At 55.7% G+C, this 19,823-nt stretch overlaps 3 protein-coding genes across 9 annotated transcripts; 2 read left to right on the top strand and 1 right to left on the bottom strand.

Annotated features, from left to right (window-relative positions):
* Positions 1-1,549: 1,549 nt before the first annotated feature.
* On the top strand, positions 1,550-6,987 carry PLK3 (polo like kinase 3). Of its 2 annotated transcripts, XM_045372271.2 has the most exons (16): positions 1,550-1,722; positions 2,125-2,292; positions 2,459-2,566; positions 2,655-2,771; positions 2,925-3,054; positions 3,144-3,231; positions 4,061-4,156; positions 4,256-4,454; positions 4,569-4,695; positions 4,904-4,995; positions 5,233-5,326; positions 5,465-5,548; positions 5,655-5,817; positions 5,966-6,095; positions 6,261-6,374; positions 6,484-6,987. In XM_045372271.2, exons 1-16 carry the CDS (start codon positions 1,630-1,632, stop codon positions 6,673-6,675), a joined length of 1,995 nt encoding a protein of 664 aa, XP_045228206.1. In that variant the 5' UTR covers positions 1,550-1,629; the 3' UTR covers positions 6,676-6,987. The 2 variants fall into 2 exon arrangements, with proteins under 2 accessions (XP_045228206.1, XP_005543618.1); XM_005543561.4 differs by lacking the exon at positions 1,550-1,722 and having other exon boundaries at positions 1,989-2,292.
* On the bottom strand, positions 6,905-8,815 carry DYNLT4 (dynein light chain Tctex-type 4). 2 transcript variants are annotated; one of them, XM_074008682.1, is made up of 3 exons: positions 8,623-8,815; positions 7,781-7,835; positions 6,905-7,676 (listed from the first exon to the last, which is right to left on the bottom strand). In XM_074008682.1, the coding sequence occupies exon 3, from the start codon at positions 7,663-7,665 to the stop codon at positions 7,129-7,131; it is 537 nt and encodes a 178-aa protein (XP_073864783.1). In that variant the 5' UTR covers positions 7,666-7,676; positions 7,781-7,835; positions 8,623-8,815; the 3' UTR covers positions 6,905-7,128. The 2 variants fall into 2 exon arrangements, with proteins under 2 accessions (XP_073864783.1, XP_065379564.1); XM_065523492.1 differs by having other exon boundaries at positions 6,905-7,672.
* Positions 8,816-9,449: 634 nt separating this feature from the next.
* BTBD19 (BTB domain containing 19) lies at positions 9,450-16,277 on the top strand. Of its 5 annotated transcripts, XM_005543567.4 has the most exons (8): positions 9,450-9,836; positions 11,145-11,358; positions 11,486-11,539; positions 12,979-13,038; positions 13,931-13,999; positions 14,073-14,204; positions 14,309-14,434; positions 14,572-16,277. In XM_005543567.4, the coding sequence occupies exons 1-8, from the start codon at positions 9,751-9,753 to the stop codon at positions 14,704-14,706; spliced, it is 876 nt and encodes a 291-aa protein (XP_005543624.2). In that variant the 5' UTR covers positions 9,450-9,750; the 3' UTR covers positions 14,707-16,277. The 5 variants fall into 5 exon arrangements, with proteins under 5 accessions (XP_005543624.2, XP_015292326.2, XP_045228236.2 ...); XM_015436840.3 differs by lacking the exon at positions 12,979-13,038; XM_045372301.2 differs by having other exon boundaries at positions 11,145-11,673.
* The last annotated feature ends 3,546 nt before the right edge of the window (positions 16,278-19,823 follow it).

Genomic DNA, 19,823 nt, shown 5'->3' with positions numbered 1-19,823 from the left:
TGAGACCAAAGGCCAGGAGAGCAGCAAGGAGCTGTGGCAATCATCCTGACAAGAGAGACTGTGGCCCAGGCCAGGGTGTGAGGGGAAGATAGAGCCAAGGGGATAGATATCAGAGCTATCTGGGAGATAAAATTGACAGGAATCAGGTACTCAGCAAATATTTGTTGACTTTCCTGGCTACTCTTTCTAAAGTAGGCTCTTTGTTTGCTCTTCTGTTTATTCTTCCTCCATAGCACTTTTCACAGCCTGCAATCACCTTCTTTATCTGCTTGCCTATTGTCTGTTTCCATCAAGCAGAATGTAAACTAAATGAGGGCTGCAAGCTTGATTAGTTTTATTTGAGATAGTGTCCAGCACTTAGCAGATGCTCTCAATAAATCTTTTGAGGAATGGCATGGTAATTGATTGGCTGGTGCAGAGGGTGGGCAGAGAGGTGAGAGACAAGGCTAGGAGACCTGTGGTCTTGGGCCTCTGTCTCGGGCATTGCGCAGGGGTCTAGGGGTCCACATGGTCCAGAGACTAGCTGCCCAATTGCCCGTGTCTAGCATTTGAGAAAATCCAATTCCCGGCCAGGCGCGGTGGCTCACGCCTGTAATCCCAACACTTTGGGAGGCTGAAGTGGGCAGATCACCTGAGGCTGGGAGTTCCAGATCAGTCTGACCAACGTGGAGAAACCCTATCTCTACTTAAAAAAAAAAAAAATACAAAATTAGCCGGGTGTGATGGCGCACGCCTGTAATCCCAGCTGCTTGGGAGGCTGAGGCAGGAGAATCGCTTGAACTTGGAAGGCAGAGTTTGGGGTGAGTCAAGATCGCGCCATTGCACTCCAGCCTGGGCAACAAGAGCGAAACTCTGTCTCAAAAAAAAAAAAAAAAAAAAAAAAAAAAGGGCCGGGCGCGGTGGCTCACGCCTGTAATCCCAGCACTTTGGGAGGCCGAGGCGGGCGGATCACGAGGTCAGGAGATCGAGATCATCCTGGCAAACACGATGAAACCCCATCTCTACTATACTAAAAATACAAAAAAAATTAGCCGGGCGTGGTGGCGGGCACCCTGTAGTCCCAGCTTCTAGGGTGGCTGAGCCAGGAGAATGGCGTGAACCTGGGAGGCGGCAGAGCTTGCAGTGAGCGGAGATTGCGCCACTGCACTCCAACCTGGGCGACACAGTGAGACTCCGTCTCAAAAAAAAAAAAAAAAGAAAAAAGAAAATCCAATTCCCATTCACTTTCTGGCCTTCTGGCTGCTGACCCAGGCCCGCGGGTATTTTCAGAGGAAGGGAATTGGGGACCCCGCAGGAACCCGAAATCTGCCCCTCAAGAGTGTAGAAGTGGGTAGCGGAAGATGTGGCCTGGAGCATGGTAAAAGGGTCCAGTCTCTGCTTGACTGGACTCCTAAACCTGGCAAGGCAGCCCTCAGGCCAGGCAAGCCAGGCGCGAGACTGTGCCTTCCTTCCAGGCCCTAAAGAGGGCAGCACTGGGCCGGGCCCCGGGCGAGGGGGAGGGACACACGCGGTCCGGCACACTGAAAGGGGAGTGTCGGGTGACACGCCTGGGGAAAAGCGAGCGCCGCCCCTGCCTCTCAGCTGCTGGCTGGAACGCTGATCTATCTAGTTGCTGGGGGACGCCCCCAGATGCCCGGGCCCCACTCGGACTTCAGCACACGCCCCGAAGGATGGGGAAAGAAAGAGGCCCCCATGAGCGGGACTCGCAGTGGCCAAGGAGGGGTGAGAAGCGGACAGGGATCAGCTGGCCCCGGCGGCCTGGTAGCACCTGCATGGTGACTAGCTGCCGGGCTGCGCCCCGGGGCGCAGCCAGGAGGCGGGGCCTGGCAGTGCGTTGCGGGGGGGAGGAGCTTCTGGGTGATGTAAGGCCGGGCATGGGAGGGGCCTCTCCTCGACTCGCTGCCAGGAAGGGGGCGGGACTCTTGGTGACGAGACGCCGGGGAGGGGGCAGGCGTTCATTGATAAAAACGCTGGGCTCCCCCGGGCGCGAGCGCAGCGTAGCAAATACAGGCAGCGCCACGCGCGGCCGGGGCCGGGCGGAACCGAGAAGAAGCCGGGCCCGCGCTGCGACGCGCCGCCCGCATGGAGCCCGCCACTGGTTTCCTGTCCCCGCGCCCCTTCCAGCGTGCGGCCGCCGAGCCCGCTCCCCCGGCCGGGCCCGGGCCGCCTCCGAGTGCCTTGCCCGGACCTGAGCTGGAGATGCTGGCCGGGCTACCGACGTCAGACCCCGGGCGCCTCATCACGGACCCGCGCAGTGGCCGCACCTACTTCAAAGGCCGCTTGTTGGGCAAGGTGGGCCGGGGGACGTCCGCGGGGTGGTGATGGTGGAGGTGGGGGTCTCGGCCGGCCTCATTTCTGGCACCAAGCCGGGCGTGGCCACTTGACCCCCAACGCGGGGACGCCCGCGGGCCAGAGTCGGCCCCCCTGGAACACCCAGCCTGACGCCCCCTCTTCACAGGGGGGCTTCGCCCGCTGCTACGAGGCCACTGACACAGAGACTGGCAGCGCCTACGCTGTCAAAGTCATCCCGCAGAGCCGCGTCGCCAAGCCGCATCAGCGCGAGAAGGTAGGTCCAGGCTCAGCGGGCGAGGGGTGGGGTGGGGACGGTGGCATGGGAACCATGGAAGGATGACGACCCTGCGCCCTCATCGCAGATCCTAAATGAGATTGAGCTGCACCGAGACCTGCAGCACCGCCACATCGTGCGTTTTTCGCACCACTTTGAGGACGCTGACAACATCTACATTTTCCTGGAGCTCTGCAGTCGAAAGGTGAAAGATGGTGATACCCGCAGGGATGAGGGTGAAGGAGAGAAGAGAGTCTTAAGACCCAAAGCTCGGGCCTTGTTTCTTCCTCTGGGAGCACAGATGGAGGGGAAGGGGGAGGGAGGGCTCACCAGGGGCTGAGGCAGTGGCTCTTTGCAGTCCCTGGCCCACATCTGGAAGGCCCGGCACACCCTGTTGGAGCCAGAAGTGCGCTACTACCTGCGGCAGATTCTTTCCGGCCTCAAGTACTTGCACCAGCGCGGCATCTTGCACCGGGACCTCAAGTTGGGTGAGACTCCTGAGCCTGGAGGATGGGAGGTTGGGGAGGGAGGGAGGAAGGAAGGAAAGAATCTGACACACCTCTCTTTCCCCATCTAGGAAATTTTTTCATCACTGAGAACATGGAACTGAAGGTGGGGGATTTTGGGCTGGCAGCCCGGTTGGAGCCTCCGGAGCAGAGGAAGAAGTGAGTTTTGAAGAAAGGAGCCTGTGTGTGATACAGATGACATGCGTGACAGACAGTGCATATGTATGTGGGAGGCAAGGTGACTGCTTGATGTGTGCATGAGATAAATGGGAAGGGATGAGGGGCTGTTTATGCATGTGTGAAGGTGGAGGTGGCAGCCTGTGTTACCGGGACCAGTGGAGAGGGGTAGAATCCTATAGGTGTGTGACACAGATAGGGTAGGTGACCCTGAGTCCCTGAGACAGATAGGGGTGTACAGATTCTTGGAGGCATATGACTTACCCTTCGTGTGGATAGGGGAAGGTTACAGGCAGCGTGTGTGTGTGTTTGTGTGTGAGAGACAGACTGAGAGTGTGGGAATGGTAGGATATGACACTGGGTGTAAGAAGACCCTGCTGTGGCCATCGTACTTTGTGTGTGTGACACAGACAGCATATGTGGCAGATAAGTGTTTATGGGGGTTGTGACAGCTGGTGTTGGTGTGTGTGTGGCACAAACCATGGGAGGTGACAGCCTGATGACTGTCTGAGAGACAGGAGTGAGGAAGGGGGAAGGGATCAGCTGTGGACTCTCTGTGTTGACCCTGGAGGAGGGGACTGGGCTGGGGGTCAGGCCCTCCCCCTGTCATGAAGAGCAGCTGAGCAGCTGGGCCAGGCGGGTGGGCGGGGACTCAGCTGCCATCCCTGGCATCCATTGTCCCAGGACAAGCAGGAGTTCTCTGGCCTTTGGTGACAGGCAGCTGCTTTGTCTGGACTCACAGTGGGGGAAGGGGTGGGGGGGCTGCTGGGCTGGGTCTCAGCCTTTTCTCCTCCTCCCCACCCTCTTTCAGGACCATCTGTGGCACCCCCAACTATGTGGCTCCAGAAGTGCTACTGAGACAGGGCCATGGGCCCGAGGCGGATGTGTGGTCACTGGGCTGTGTCATGTGAGTCGCAGGGTCCAGGTTCGGCAGCAGACAGGTGGTGGGTGTGTGGGTGGGGTATCCCCTCCACTTTACTCCTGACCCCTTGGCCCTGCCCTATAGGTACACGCTGCTCTGCGGGAGCCCTCCCTTTGAGACAGCTGACCTGAAGGAGACGTACCGCTGCATCAAGCAGGTTCACTACACGCTGCCTGCCAGCCTCTCACTGCCTGCTCGGCAGCTCCTGGCTGCCATCCTTCGGGCCTCACCCCGAGACCGCCCCTCTATTGACCAGATCTTGCGCCATGACTTCTTTACCAAGGTCTGTGGCTCCCCAGACCTCTAAGTCCATCTGCGTATTCCCAGGGATTGAAAGAGTGCAGGTGACAGGGCCCCTGGAGCCCCTCTTCTCTGTTCACACGGCTCCCCTCCCTAGGGCTACACCCCCGATCGACTCCCTATCAGCAGCTGCGTGACAGTCCCAGACCTGACACCCCCCAACCCGGCTAGGAGTCTGTTTGCCAAAGTTACCAAGAGCCTCTTTGGCAGAAAGAAGAACAAGAGTGAGTCTGGGGTGTCAGTGGGTTGAGGGGGCAGAGCAGCAGAGCAGCTTGTCCCATTCATCTCGGGTGTGTGAGTGTGGGTGCCTGGTAACTCCTGGGGAGAGCATGTGCAGTACAGGCACTTGGGGAGGCCAATCTCTGTGTCATCCCTGTGGGAAGTGGAGGGGCTGGGCAGGATACTGAGGATGGTATCATCCTTCACCTCCAGGTAAGAATCATGCCCAGGAGAGGGACGAGGTCTCCTGTTTGGTAAGCGGCCTCATGCGCACGTCGGTTGGCCATCAGGATGCCAGGCCAGAGGTGAGGTGCTCACGTGGACACTGTTCCCCTGACTCACCCCCACCCTAGCAGCTGAGGGAAGCCCAGGATAAAAGGCTGCTGAAGCATCCAACCTCGTGGTGGCCTAATTGGCTGTGTGTCACCAGCCTGGCGGGGCTGACCTGGGGTGCCCTGGGAGGCAGGGCAGGGCCGGGCCATGGACTCAAGGGTTTGGATTTTGGGGCCTGTCTCACTCCCTTTCCCTGCCCAACCCTCCAGGCTCCAGCAGCTTCTGGCCCAGCCCCTGTCAGCCTAGTAGAGACAGCACCTGAGGACAGCTCACCCCGTGGGACACTGGCAAGCAGTGGAGATGGTGAGGAGCCAGGGAGGATGAGAGGTGCCAGAGGTTTCTGGAGCTGAGATCAGGGACCAGAGGGAAGGAGTGGGCAGAGGGGCCTGGCCTGGGTCCTGGGGTGCTAATTCCTAAATCTCCGTGCCCTGTCTCCTTCAGGATTTGAAGAAGGTCTGACTGTGGCCACAGTAGTGGAGTCAGCCCTCTGTGCGCTGAGAAACTGTGTGGCCTTCATGCCCCCAGGTAAGGCTGGGGTCTGGTACATGCTGCTGTCGTGGGAGTTCTGTGGCTGGGAGTTCTGCTCCTGGCAGCCAGGAGCAGGTCCTGACTCCCTCCGTTCCCATGACAGCGGAACAGAACCCGGCCCCGCTGGCCCAGCCAGAGCCTCTGGTGTGGGTCAGCAAGTGGGTTGACTACTCCAATAAGTTCGGCTTTGGGTATCAACTGTCCAGCCGCCGTGTGGCTGTGCTCTTCAACGATGGCACACATATGGCCCTGTCAGCCAACAGAAAGTAAGTGCGGTTATGGGGTGCCTTGTATTCAGGCCACTAACCCAGCAGGGCCGCACCCTCCTGCGTGCTCCTGGGCTCAGGGGTCTGGGTTTCTCAGGGGAGGGGCATCGGTGTAGGGCTCCCTCTGACCTCTGCCTCCCCATTCTAGGACTGTGCACTACAACCCCACCAGCACAAAGCACTTCTCCTTCTCCGTGGGTGCTGTGCCCCGGGCCCTGCAGCCTCAGCTGAGTATCCTGCGGTACTTCACCTCCTACATGGAGCAGCACCTCATGAAGGTGTGAGCGCTGGGGCTGTGGTACATTGAAAACTAACCCATCCTGAGCTCTCTGATTCCCCCTTGGTGGTGGTGGGGGTGCTCCAAGCTAGAGGATAAGACATACACTAATGGGGAGGGGGCTGTCTCACGCTGGATCAGTGACCTGCTCCGATCCTGCTCCCAGGGTGGAGATCTGCCCAGTGTGGAAGAGGTAGAGGTACCTGCTCCACCCTTGCTGCTGCAGTGGGTCAAGACGGACCAGGCTCTCCTCATGCTGTTTAGTGATGGCACGGTCCAGGTAAGAGCCTATCCAGGAGTTTCGGGGAAGGTCTGGGAGGCCCAGGGTGCTGGGGAGGAAGCTGGGTCTGGAGCCTAGGTCCTGACCACTGTCATGCTCCTGTGTGCAGGTGAACTTCTACGGGGATCACACCAAGCTGATTCTCAGTGGCTGGGAGCCCCTCCTTGTGACTTTTGTAGCCCGAAATCGTAGTGCTTGTACTTACCTCGCTTCCCACCTTCGGCAGCTGGGCTGCTCTCCAGACCTGCGGCAGCGACTCCGCTATGCTCTGCGCCTGCTCCGGGACCGCAGCCCAGCCTAGGACCCAAGCCCTGAGGCCTGAGGCCTGTGCCTGTAAGGCTCTGGCCCTTGCCTTTGTGGCCCTCCCCATTCCTTTGGTGCCTCACTGGGGGCTTTGGGCCGAATCCCCCAGGGAATCAGGGACCAGCTTTACTGGAGTTGGGGGCGGCTTGTCTTCGCTGGCTCCTACCCCCTCTCCAAGATAAGCCTGAGCCTTAGCTCCCAGCTAGGGGGCGTTATTTATGGACCACTTTTATTTATTGTCAGACACTTATTTATTGGGATGTGAGCCCCAGGGGGGCCTCCTCCTAGGATAATAAACAATTTTGCAGAATTGGACTCCCCCTCACTCGCAGTAGAGCCCGTGGACCGTGGCCACCGCGAAGAGCGAGGTGTTGGTATAAGAGACCGAGGCCAGCCCATCGCGCGCCACGTCCCAGAGTGCGCGGCTGACCACGTGAATGCCCTGGCCCGCTCACGGCCCCAGCACCACGCTGCACACCAGCTTGTACCGCGGCGGGCTAAGCTCGCGCAGGCGAACGTGCACCTGCTCGCAGAGCTCCTGCACCAGCCTCGCGGCCTCGGCGCTGGAGTAGCACGCGTCGCGCAGCCCTGCGGACAGTGCCGCCTCCAGGGCACGCTGTGCGCGCGCAGCCTCCCAGCGCTCCCCGGGCACCGGCTCCGTGCGGTAGGAGGGCGCCACCTGACGGGCGGGCGCCAGAGGCAACCCTGAGCAGCTGACCCGTGAGCCCAGAGGGGGCACCGGGCCCAGGGATGGCCGCCGACCCCCAGGACCCGCGCCTGGCCCGGCTAGCGAGTTGCGACGGGAGAAGGACGTGGCCACGCCCAGCATGGAGCCCCGGCGGGAGGCCGGGCCAGGACCTGGACCTGCCGGTCGCGCCTCATCAATGCTGGGCAGGCGGCCTCGGGGCCGCACTGGTGAGGGTTTCGGCCCGTAGTCTTTGGCATTCTCCTCCTCCTGGCGTCCCGGCGGCAGAGGCCTGCTGGCCATGGACCTGCTGGCTAGAGGACCCACACTCAGGGTGGCCTTCCTTGGGCATCTGTCTACCCACCCCAGCCTCCTGCTCAGTGATGTCAAGGGTTTTTACCTTCTACTCCCTTCTTACCTGTGTTTTAGAACAAGTGGATCAGATAGTCCCAGGCTGCCTGGGTTCCTAGGTGCTGAGAAGGTTAAAGGTTGTTAGACACATGAGCAAGGGACAGGAGGCTGCTGGGACTGGGATCCTGGGCTAGTCCCTGCCTGCTGAGCTCCTTCTCTGGGCACTATGGAGGTTAGCCAGGTACGCTCAGAGTCTTAGAGACTGCCAGTTCTCCCTTCCACCCTACTTCTCAGCCTGGACTATGGAGGCAGTGCCTCCAACCCCTAACCAGGAAAGACTGACAGATCACCTCTTTCAACCCCACAGATCCTTCCAGCCCTGGGGGTGTTGAATCCAGTCATCTTCCACCCAGATCTACTCTAGGGTGGCTGGCACAAAGGTCTCCCCTACACCTGGCCCAGGCTGAGGGCAGACGACTTGTGAAGCCCCTTCCACCTTCTGCCTTTGGCATCTGATCCCACTTCCTCCAGAATCAGTTCTGGGATGGCTGCCCTCTGCTCCTGAAACTCCCTCAGGCACCTGAGTCACCTGCAGGCTTTGGCTTCTGAGTTCTGTCAGGCTCCACAGCCCTAGCCCCACTGGCCTGAAGGGCAAGTGGGAGGGGAAGGACCTGTGTTGTGGAGTTGCCATGGGTTGCTGGAGCAAACACTCCTCCCTCCAAGGATCCCTCCCTCCAGTCCGGCTCTGGCTTAACCTGAGAGCCCTGTTAACTGTGAGCATGTGCTGCGCGTGGGGTCATCAGGGAGAGCGGCCGACAGGGTCTTGCAGCTCAGTGGCAAACTTCCTAAGCGCAGGCGACAGAGGGGCAGATGTAGAGGGAGGCTGTGGTCAGAAAGGCTTCGTCCTACCCCAGGGCGCTTGAGCCAGGGCCCGTTTTCTCCCCTTGTGGAGACTGGCCATTATGAACAAGTCACAGAGGCCTAGGATAGGGGGAGATCTTGAGGCTGCGGGGGCGGTGGCTCAGGAATCCAGGGTCTGGGCCCACAGGAAGGAACACGTCATGGCTCTGTTGTCTCCCCGTCAGTCAGCCTCGACAAGGACAAACATTTCCGCTCCCGGCGCACAGTTAGGGTGGGGCTTGGATGACTTCCTCAGTTCAGGGCTATGTGCGGGGGAGGGGAGGTCCATTGGCTCAGCTGGTAGGAACCAGGCCTTACAAAGTGGCAGTGACTCGGCGGTGAACACCGAGTCCAGCCTCGTGACCCTTGCTGACCCAAGTGTCCTGGGGCTTGTCCCTAGCTGGCTACACCTCTTGTGTGCCCTAGTACCTAGATTTCCCCAGAGGCTGTGACACCTCTGCCAGAGCTGACAACTCATGTGACTCCCCCTCTGGCGGGGACGGGACTGTCCCCTCCCAAACAAGCCAGGTCTGGGCCCTGACCCATCTATGGGGGCGAGGATTTTCCCTGTTGAGTGGGGGATTCCCAGGCCTGGCTAAGCAGATCCTGACCCTGTGTGCCTGTGGAGGAGGGAAGGGTTATGAGGGTAAGGAGTTTGAACTCTGAACCTAGGGCAGGCTCGGCTTCGGGGGCTAAGACCCTCATACGGCGCTTAGTGCCCCTCTAAGGGCTGAAGTTTTCCCTGGGCCTGCCTGGGAGATGGGTGGAGTCTCTTCTCAGGCCCGCTCCAGTTTCCATGGAAACCCACAGGCTTCCCACCCGGCGGCTGCCTGGGCAGACTCCCAGCCAGGGCCTCTTTCGCCGCCGCCAGCCAGCCAGCCTCTTCCCAGGACCATAGGCCACTCCAGCCTCAGCTTCTCCCGGTCCCCTCCCTGTGTCTGTTCCTGTCCCTGAGCCTCTGGCCCCTGATGCCTTCAGTAGTTTGGGCCCCTCCTGCTCCACTCCTAAACTTCAGCTTCTCAGCAAACAGGCCTCCCAAGTCCCTGCTTCTCCCTCTCGGGCCTTGCTAGCCTCACCAGCTCTAGGACCTGGCCAGGCCTCCTAGGCTCCCTCCTCCACCCCCACCCCTTCTCACCCATGGAGCCCCTGGGACTGGTCGTGCATGGGAAAGCTGAACCTTTTTCCGCAGCACTTCGAAGCCTCGTCAACAACCCACGATACAGGTGAGGGGTGGGCCCTGCCTGCGGGTTTTCCTTAGCTGGCTCTGAGGGCCCCAGGACTCTAAGGAGGCCCTGGTGAGAAGAGGCTGGGAATTAGAACTTGGCCGTCCTCCCTGGTGAACTCACGCTGTGGGGAGGTCAAATGTGGAACATGGCTGCTGGTCACTCAGTGTCTGTGAGACCCTGAGGGCCAGAGGCAAGGCTGGCAGGGTCCTGGGGGCTAGAGCCTGGAGCTGCTGTGTGAGCTCAGGCAAAGCCCTTCCTTCTTTGGACTTTGAGCTCCTGGCAGAAGAGAATGATTCTCGGCCCCTGGGATCCTGAGAGATGGTGGGTCATGATCCCCCTCCTCCCTCCACTCACTCAGCTTGGTGTTGAGGCCTCCCTGCTTGAAGAAAAGGAACAGATGACCTGTTCTGGGAACTGAGGCTTCACAGGAAGAACAGAGCTCGAGGGATTGAGGCTTCGAGTCCCTGACAGGAAGCCTCGGGAGTGCTGGCTGCTCCCTGCTGGCCAGGATGCCAGTGGTGTCTGAAACCAGGGGTAGAGTTTACAGGAGGCCGGGCTGCTCAGGAGAGCTAGAATGAAGCTCTCTGTCCTCATGGTCTCAGATCTGAGCTCTTCCCCAAAGGGTGGTGACTTCCATCACCCTGCTTCTTTGGGGTCACAGTCTGGTCTGGGTAATGTGAACGCCCCAGGCTTTGGACCTGGGACTAAGAGGCTCTAGGAGGCTCCAGCCTCATCTGCCTCCTATCCCCTGCCTTGTTTAGAGGCCCAGAGCTGGGGCCGGAAGTGATCATGAAGATGGAAACTGTGGTCTGGCTCATGATGGTGCATCACTGCTGTGTCTGTTTGCAGTCAGTGCGCACTCTGTGCCCCACACCCCCACACCCGCCTGTCTGGAGGAGGGCTGAAAAAAGCTGAGTTTGCAGCTGGTGGAGGAGGAGCCAAAAGAAGCTTCCCTTCCCCCAAGACTCAGGCTGGGGAGGAGAGGGAAAGGTGGGATCAACCGTGCTTCTGTTCGTCCAGATGCCCCTCAGTAATCAAGCATAGTCACCTCCTCTGCGACCTGAGGTTTAGGATTATTGTCCCATTTCATGGGTGAGAAACCTGAGATTCAAAGACAGGAAGTCACCAGGTGGCGCTGGGACTAGAACTCAGGGCTTTGGGTCCCAGACCTTCTGCTGGAGGGACCAAGCCCTGTCTCTTACATTCTGGATAGGAAACTAAGACCCAGAGTGGGCAAAGGCACAGCCCAAGTTGCACTCCAGGTGCTGGCCTCCTCTCCGCTGGCTCTCTGCCTCTCTCCCACAGTGATGTTTGCTTCGTGGTCGGTCAAGAACGGCAGGAGGTATTTGCCCATCGGTGCTTGTTGGCCTGTAGATGCAACTTCTTCCAGCGACTTCTGGGCACAGAGCCAGGCCCCGGGGTGCCTAGTCCTGTGGTGCTAAGCACTGTGCCAACTGAGGCCTTCCTGGCAGTGCTGGAGTTCCTATATACCAACAGTGTCAAGCTTCAGCGTCACTCTGTGAGCCCGCTGACCAGGGTCCTGGGTGGGAGAGGCGGGGGGTGCCAGAGGCAAGAGTTTGCCCATTACACTGTGGGCATAGGGCAGGGGAAACTCCCTTCCACTCCCCCCACCACCCACTCTACAGGTGCTAGAAGTGCTGACAGCGGCTGTGGAATATGGGCTGGAGGAACTGAGAGAGGTGGGTTTGTGTGCCAGGTCCATGTCTCATTTCCCTTGCTTCTCACTGGCTCACTACCCGCCCTGCCTCACACACACTCTGGCCTGGAGAGGAACGTGTGCCCACACAGAGAGAAGTATGTATGTCTCTCCCGTGTAAGTAGGGCATGTATGTGTGCCTGTGTGCAAAAGGATCCATGCATGCCTGCCCTGTGTGTGCTGTGGCCAAGAGGGGGTGATTATGGCTAGTGCTGTAGATACAAAGATGTCAGCCTTGATCCCTGTTCTCCAGAGAGGGAGAGGAGACAGACACATGAAAACTCTTATCTGGGTGGCATAAGAAGTGTGATAGAGGCCGGGTGCGGTGGCTCATGCCTGTAATCCCAGCACTTTGGGAGGCTGAAACGGGTGGATCGCTCGAGCCCAGAAGCTCCAGACCAGCCTGGGCAACATGGTGACACCCCGTCTCTACTAAAGGCACAAAAATTAGCCAGGTGTGGTGGCATACACCTGTAATTCCAGCTACTTGGGAGGCTGAGGCACAAGAATCGCTTGAACCTGGGAGGCAGAGGTTGCAGTAAGCTGAGATCGCATGACTGCATTCCAGCCTGGGTGACAGATCGAGAGTTGCTCTCAAAAAAAAAAAAAAAAAAAGAAAGTGACAGAGAGGCGTGAATGGTGCCAAGACTGTATGGGGGACCTCTCCAGTCCCACCACTAGGGAGAGGAGAAGACTTCCTGGAGGAGGAAACATATGTGTTGGATCTGGTAGAACAAATAGGATTTTGTTCCTAGGGGAAGTGGGAAGATGGCATTCTAGTCACAGAGGCACCAAAGGAGCCAGTGAGACATTTGGTGTGTCTGTGTCTGGACTGTGAGGAGAGGGCAAGATGAGACTGCAGAGGACGCCAGGGCCTGATTCATGTAGGGCCCTCAAGCTTTTGGACTTCTTTTAAGCAGAGGGCAGTGGAGATTCACTGAAGGTTTCCGATAAGGGAGTGAAGAACTGGAAGCTCAGGGGAGAAGGGATTGGAAGAGGTGGAGAGGACTTGCTAGTCCATTCAGGAGGCGAGTGTAGCAGTCAAGAGATGAGAGATGTCACGGATGAAATTCAAGTTTCTGCTAAAAACAGAAGTATCCTTGAGTTAGGAAGGGAACAAGTGGAGGAAGATAAGCATCCTGAAAGAAGGAGAGAATTTTGCATGGCTTTTATCTGGTCTTGCTTAGTGGCAAATGTGCTAGAAGGTGGGTGGCTGGGCTTGGTTTTGCTAGTCTCCAGTTCCTGTGAGCCCGCTCTCTCAGGCTCTAGCAATTCCCTGCCTCCCTTGGCCTGGGAGGTCAGGATGGGGTCTGGGGCTGCTGGGTGACTCACCAATCCAAGCCTGCTCACTGCTTCTGGGGTGGAACTAGTGTCTTGGAGCAGGGACACCGCCACACAACCCACATTCATTTCTGTTCCCAGCTGTGCCTGCAGTTTGTGCTGAAGGTGCTGGATGTGGAGTTGGTTTGTGAGGCCCTGCAGGTGGGTGCTGCTGGACAGGCATGGGAGGAGTCTGGCTGTGTGTGTGGAAATGGGCTCCCAGGTGCTGGGAGCCTGGGCCTGCTGTGTCTGGCCTTGAAATAACTTGGGTACATGGTGGTGGTGGCGGTGCTCCAAGGAGGTTTACAAGATGAATTCTGTGCCTAGATATGTGGGATCCTGGGTATATCAGCAGGGTCAGGTGCAGGAGCAGGTGTTGAAGGGGCTGGAGGTCTTTGCTGGTCTTCTCTCTATCAGCGCTGGGGAATGGTTCTCAGCTGGACTTGAGGTAGGGGGAAGGGTGGCTGTAGACTTTAGAAGCCAAGTTGGGTCAGGCACGATGGCTCACACCTGTAATCCCAGCACTTTGGGAGGCCGAGGCGGGCGGATCAAGAGGTCAGAAGATTGAGACCATCCTGGCTAAAACGGTGAAACTCCCATCTCTATTAAATATACAAAAAATTAGCTGGGTGTGGTGGCATGCTCCCAGCTACTCTGGAGCCTGAGGCAGGAGAATTGCTTGAACCCGGGAGGCAGAGGTTGCAGTGAGCCGAGATCGCACCCACACTCCAGCCTGGGCGACAGAGGGAGACTCTGTCTCAAAAAAAAAAAAAAAAAAAAAAAAGCCAAGCCTAGGCCCCAGGTGGGGTTTGAAGGCCATGGCGTGGTCTCCTGTAGGGAAGAGCAGGTTGTACAGTGAGTCCACGTATGTGTATGTGTGTGTGTGTGTGTGTGTACCAGGCTTTCACTGGGTCCAGTTTCCTGGAAGGCCGAGGGCCCTGTCAGCCTCCCCAGCTAGGGCTAGGGTCAGGCTTGCAGTGGTGGGTCCCAGTGAGCAGGTTGGGCTACACGGCCTCTCCAGTCTCCAACCTGATCTCCCTCATTGTGCTCGCAGGTGGCCGTAACCTTTGGCCTGGGGCCGCTGCAGGAGCGCTGCGTGGCTTTCATAGAGGCCCACAGCCAGGTACTGCTCCCTTCATACTCCTCACCCCACGCACCGCATTCTGCTCCTCCCTGACCCATTTGCCGGCTTGCAGGAGGCCCTCAGGTCCCAAGGCTTCCTGGAGCTGTCAGCGGCCGCGCTGCTGCCCCTGCTCCGCAGCGACAAGCTCTGCGTGGACGAGGCTGAGCTGGTCCGCGCGGCCCGGAGCTGGGCGCGCGTGGGCGCGGTGAGTGGGGCTGGGGGAGCGCAAGGGCACGGAAAGAGGTGCGGGCCACAAGCCCAGCGAGCGGGTGGCAGGACAAGTGCCTGACTCAGGGCTGGCGTTGGCAGGCGGTGCTGGAGAGGCCAGTGGCCGAGGTGGCGGCCCCGGTGGTGAAAGAGCTGAGACTAGCCTTGCTGGCCCCGGCGGAGCTGAGCGCCCTGGAAGAGCAGAACCGGCAGGAACCACTTATCCCGGTGCGGACGCGGGGAACCGGCCCAGCTTCACTCAGCAGGGGGTACAGGGCGCTGGGAGGGGGCAGGAGCGGCCCGGCCACGGTCCTCGGGGCGAGGGGCCACCGCGGGACTGCGCACTGACTGGCCTTGCTCTGCAGGCGGAGCAGATTGTGGAGGCGTGGAAATGCCATGCCCTGCGGAGAGGGGATGAGGCCCGGGGCGCCCCGTGTCGCCGCCGGAGAGGCACCCTGCCCCGGGAGCATCACCGCTTTCTGGACCTGTCCTTTAAATGATCCAACGTCGGGACTCAAGGGGAGCCTTGGACCCGCCCAGTTGAGCCTGCCCCAAACTACAGCTCCCGAAGTGCTCGGCGTTCGGAGCGGGCTTCCGTTCCCAGCGTGCCCAGTAAGCCGGGCGCCGGAAGAACCGTTGTCTGCCACGTGCAGCCTCTTGTGCGGGGTCAAACCCGAGTGGGCGAGGTGGGTCGGGGCTGGGTCGGGCAGGGCTTGGGCTGGACCTCCCTGCGGGGACGAAACTCGAAAACGAGGATTTCCGTCGCTCCACGCCCTCACTCTACGCCCTGCCCCTGGGGGCATTGTCGTCTACTAGTCTATTCTGATGACTCCCACATATCTATCTGTTCAGCTCAACTCTTTTCTTTCTTTCTTTCTTCTTTCTTTCTTTCTCTCTTTCTTTCTTTCTTTCTTTCTTTCTTTCTTTCTTTCTTTCTTTCTTTCTTTCTTCCTTCCTTCCTTCCTTCCTTCCTTCCTTCCTTCCTTTCTTTCCTTTCTTTCTCTTTCTTTCTTTCCTTTCTTTCTTTCCTTTCTCTGTCTTTTTTTTTTCTTTCTTTTTCTTTCTCGCTCGCTCTCTCTTTCTTTCTTTTTTCTTTTTCTTTTTTTGAGATAGTCTTGCTCTGTTGCCGATGCTGGAGTGTAGTGGTGCGATTTCGGCTCACTTCAACCTCTGCCTCCCTGATTCAAGCGATTCTTGTGCCTCAGCCTCCTGAGTAGCTGGGATTACAGACATGCACCACCACGCCCCGCTGATTTTTGTATTTTTAGTTTCACCATGTTGGCCAGCTGGTCTGGAACTCCTGACTTCATGTGATCCGCTGGCCTCAGCCTCCCAAAGTGCTAGGATTACAGGTGTGAGCCACCGCGCCCGGCTTCAGCTCCTTCTTTCATTACATTCCTGCCCCCCTGGAGATCGCTCCCTGAATGCCCCTCAGACACCACAGGCTCAGTGTGAAATTGATCTCCCCAGCTTTCCCTTATCGTGTTTCTCATTTCCGTGCCAGAAATCTGGATCTCATCCTTGCCTTATCCCTCTTCCTCACACCTGCCTTAAGTCTCTTTTACCTTGTAGGAGACCTTTCCAGTTGGTTCAGTTCTCACAGCCCCAGGTTCAACCTGTCCTGTCTGACACATCTCACAGCCTTCCTGCCTTCACTCCAGCGCCCCCTCAGTCCATTTCCCACAGTGCAACCAGACCGGTCTTTGTCAGTCCTATGGGACTTAAGTCCTGGAACATCCCATTGACCTCCAGGACAAAATTCAATCTATTTCACTTTCAGGGCACTCAAAACTACTAGTGAGTGGTTCCTCACCTCTTCTCTCAAATACGATCTTTGCATAAATTCACTTATCCTGGAGGTATTAGTCCTCTAGCTCCATACTTACTCAGTTACTGCAGACCCCTCTGCCACCTCCTTCATTCACCATACATCTTGTTTTCCCGAGGATGTGAATCTCCCTCAAGAAAGATCCCTGGGGCCGGGAGTGGTGTCTTACTGGTTTTTGCTTCCTCAGTCTCTGTCAGATAATCAGTGTTATGTAAATGTTAAGTAAATGACTTTATTTATTTATTTATTTATTTATTTATTTATGACACAACCTTATTCTCACCCAGGCTAGAGTGCAGTGGTGCGATCTCAGCTCACTGCAGCCTCAGCCTCCCCGGCTCAAGCGATCCTTCCACTTCAGCCTGCCTAACAGCTGGGACTACGGGCATGTTTGATCACATTCGGCTAATTTTTTTTTCTTTTTGTAGAGATGAGGTCTCCCTATGTTGTCCAGGCTGGTCTCAAACTCCTGGGCTCAAGCAGTCGTCCCACTCTGTCCTCCCAAAGTGCTGGGATTACATGAAGCACCACCACACCTGGCCTATTTCCTCATTTAAATGCCACTTTATTCCATAAAGAGTTTTAAAGGTGCTGCAAAGCAAGATACTATCAATCTAAAATGAGAGACAGTTGACTATTTAGAAGAAAATAAAGTTAGATTTCTGTCTCAGGGACTTCATATGAAAATATGCTGTACAGGAGGAGGCCAGGCACTGTGGCTGGCACCTGTAATCCTAGAACTTTGGGAGGCTGAGGTGGGTGGATCGCCTGAGCTCAGGAGTTTGGGATCAGTCTGGGCAACATGGCAAAACCCTGTCTCTAAAATACAAAAAACTAGCCAGGTGTAGTGGCACATGCCTGTAATTCCAGCTACTTAGGAGGCTGAGGCACGAGAATTGCTTGAATCTGGGAGGCGGAGGTTGCAGTGAGCTGAGATTGTGCCAGTGCACTCAGCCTGGGCAACAGAGTGAGACTCTGTCTAAAAAAAAAAAAAAAAAAAAAATATATATATATATATATATACACACACACACACACTCAAAAAATATATATATATATACACACACACACGTGTGTGTATATATATTGCACAGGGATTAAAAACAGTTATTTAGCATTATCTCTCAAGACAGAAAATGTGCTTAGTAGTACCATGTCATGACAGCATTGGTTGGATAGTAGAAATTGAAAATCATCTATATGTCCATTACCAGAGGACTGGTAATATTAACTATGGTATATTCCTATAATATTTTAAAAATCCATGATGTTTGGTGAAAAAAAGCACAGAATAGACCAATTACAGCATGATTCCTCTTGTTAAAAGAAAAAAGGTAGCATAGGGATTAAGAGCGTGTCTCCTGGAGCCAGAATGCTTGCCTATGAATCCCAGCTCCGCCACATATTGTCTTTGTGATTAACCTTTCTTTGCCTCAGTTTCCTTATTTATAAAATGGAGGTAATGGAACCTATTTAGTGGAGTTTTTAGGAAGATGAAATTAATTTTATAAAATACTTAGAGTTGTAGTGTTACAGATTAAATTCTGTATGTGTGTTTAGAAACATATTCATTCATTTGTTCCCCAACTATTCACTGAGTGCCCACACACTAGACATTGATTTAGGGTCATGGAATAAATACATCAGAGAACAAGTCAAGTCTTTGCCTCATGGAGCTAACATTCTAAGAGGAGAAACATGCAGTAAACAAGTAATGTATGATCTATTCAGGGAGTAGTTTGTGCTATGAAGAAAAGCACCTGTTTTGGTTAAAAAAATAGCTATGTGGTGGGAGTGGGACTATTTTGTACAGGGCAGTGATTGTAGACCTCTGATGAGATAACATTTGACGAGAGATCTGCAGGGAGTCATGTGTCATGGGGAAAGGCATTGGAGGGTTTTGTGCAGGACAGTGATGTGTGATCAGATTTACTTTAAAAGAATAATTTGGGCTGGGCATGGTAGCTCCTGCCTGTAATCCCAGCACTTTGGGAGGGTGAGGTGGGCGAATCACTTGAGTCCGGGAGTTCGATACCAGCTTGGGCAACATGGCGAAATCCCGTCTCTACAAAAAATACAAAAATTAGCCAGTGTGGTGGCATGCGCCTGCAGTCCCAGCTACTTGGGAGGCTGAGGTGGGAGAATTGCTTGAATCTGGGAGGTGGAGGTTGCAGTGAACTGATATTATGCCACTGCACTCCAGCAAGACCCTGTCAGAGAAAAAAAAAAAAAAAAGTTTGGCTGTTATGTGGAGGACTGGGATAGAGAAGGGCAAGAGCGAAGTAGAAGAGTGGTCTAGGGAGAACGGTTAGGGGCTATTGCAATTATCCAGCAAGAGATCTTGTACCAGGATGGCAGCAGTGGAGGTGGTAAAATGTGGTTGGATGAAACATACGCTTTGAAGAGGACCAGCTGATGGAAGGGAGTCAACAGGACCAGCTGATGGCTGTAAACTAGGGGGTCACTAGCTATCAGATGGCATTTACTTAAAGCCATGGAAGTAGATGAGCTCCCTTATGGAGAGGGAATAGGAAGGAGGTAGACCATTCTATTAAAATTCTCTTTCTACAGGGCACTTCTCACTGAGATATTATTCATCTGGGATTTATGTTATTTATTCAATTTGTTTTGTGTTTGGTTCCATTAGAAAAGCTCCATAGGGGCCGGGCGCGTTGGTTTATGCCTGTAATCTCAACACTTTGGAAGGCCGAGGTGGGCGGATTACCTGAGGTCAGGAGTTTGAGACTAGCCTGGCCAAAATGGTGAAACACCGTCTCTACTAAAAATACAAAAATTAGTTGGGTGTGGTGGTGCACGCTTGTAGTCCCAGGTACTCGGGAGGCTGAGGCAGGAGAATCGCTTGAATCCAGGAGGCGGAGGTTGTAGTAAGCCGAGATTGTGCCACTGCACTCCAGCCTGGGTGACAGAGACTCTATCTCACACACACACACAAAAAAGCTTTGTAGAAGAAGGAACCTTGTATCTTCACCACATAGACTGTGTTTGGATTCGCAGTCGAGTTGGGGAAAAAAAAATCAGTCTGGAAGAGTCTCACCAAACCAGCTCCTATCTCTGGGGATAGAACAAGGAGTTTGGTTGGCGAGATATACCGTTCCTGAACCTCTAGCCACACTAAGGCTTAATTAATGACCCGACGACTTGAAAGTGCCTTCCACTGTTTATCTCTTAAATCTGCAACGAAATGCAACAAAAACGCGAGAAATAAAAGAAGCCAGTCTTACTACACACTGCAGAAGCCAATAAACCCCAAATGCAGCTCAAAACCAGGTGTCACACAAACTTGTTTTTTTCCTTTTATTTGAGACGGAGTCTCTGTCGCCCTGGCTGGAGTGCAAGTGGTGCGATCTCAGATCACCGCAACCTCCGTTCCGGGATTCAAGAGACTCTACTGCAGTAGCTTCTTTTTTTTTTTTTTTTTTTTGAGACGGAGTCTAGCTCTGTTGCCCAGGCTGGAGTGCAATGGCCGGATCTCAGCTCACTGCAAGCCCCGCCTCCCGGGTTCACGCCATTCTCCTGCCTCAGCCTTCCGAGTAGCTGGGAGTACAGGCGCCGCCACCTCCCCCGGCTAATTTTTTTTGTATTTTAGTAGAGACGGGGTTTCACCGTGTTAGCCAGGATGGTCTTGATCTCCTGAACTCGTGATCCGCCCGTCTCGGCCTCCCAAAGTGCTGGGATTACAGGCTTGAGCCACCGCGCCCGGCCTGCAGTAGCTTCTTGAGCAACTAAGGTTACAGACGTGCACTACCACACGCGAATAATCTTTCGGAT

Source organism: Macaca fascicularis, chromosome 1 (genome assembly GCF_037993035.2).
Source record: "Macaca fascicularis isolate 582-1 chromosome 1, T2T-MFA8v1.1".
In the NCBI taxonomy this organism is placed as follows: Eukaryota; Metazoa; Chordata; class Mammalia; order Primates; family Cercopithecidae; genus Macaca; species Macaca fascicularis.
Note: the sequence above shows the minus strand (reverse complement) of the source record. Positions and strands in the feature narration are given on the sequence as shown.

Excerpts from the sequence above, each read along its gene's own strand:
- PLK3 (XM_045372271.2), top strand. The coding sequence starts at position 1,630 with ATGCCCGGGCCCCACTCGGACTTCAGCACACGCCCCGAAGGATGGGGA. Across the intron at positions 5,549-5,654 it reads TGTGGCCTTCATGCCCCCAG|CGGAACAGAACCCGGCCCCG; the intron begins GTAAGGCTGGGG and ends TTCCCATGACAG. Across the intron at positions 5,818-5,965 it reads GCCCTGTCAGCCAACAGAAA|GACTGTGCACTACAACCCCA; the intron begins GTAAGTGCGGTT and ends TCCCCATTCTAG.
- BTBD19 (XM_045372301.2), top strand. The coding sequence starts at position 9,751 with ATGGAGCCCCTGGGACTGGTCGTGCATGGGAAAGCTGAACCTTTTTCC. Across the intron at positions 9,837-11,144 it reads GTCAACAACCCACGATACAG|TGATGTTTGCTTCGTGGTCG; the intron begins GTGAGGGGTGGG and ends TCTCTCCCACAG. Across the intron at positions 13,039-13,930 it reads TGGTTTGTGAGGCCCTGCAG|GTGGCCGTAACCTTTGGCCT; the intron begins GTGGGTGCTGCT and ends TTGTGCTCGCAG.
- DYNLT4 (XM_065523492.1), bottom strand. The coding sequence starts at position 8,674 with ATGGCCAGTCTCCACAAGGGGAGAAAACGGGCCCTGGCTCAAGCGCCC. Across the intron at positions 7,836-8,622 it reads CCTGGCTCAAGCGCCCTGGG|CACCTAGGAACCCAGGCAGC; the intron begins GTAGGACGAAGC and ends TAACCTTCTCAG. Across the intron at positions 7,673-7,780 it reads CCACTTGTTCTAAAACACAG|CAGGTCCATGGCCAGCAGGC; the intron begins GTAAGAAGGGAG and ends TCCTCTAGCCAG.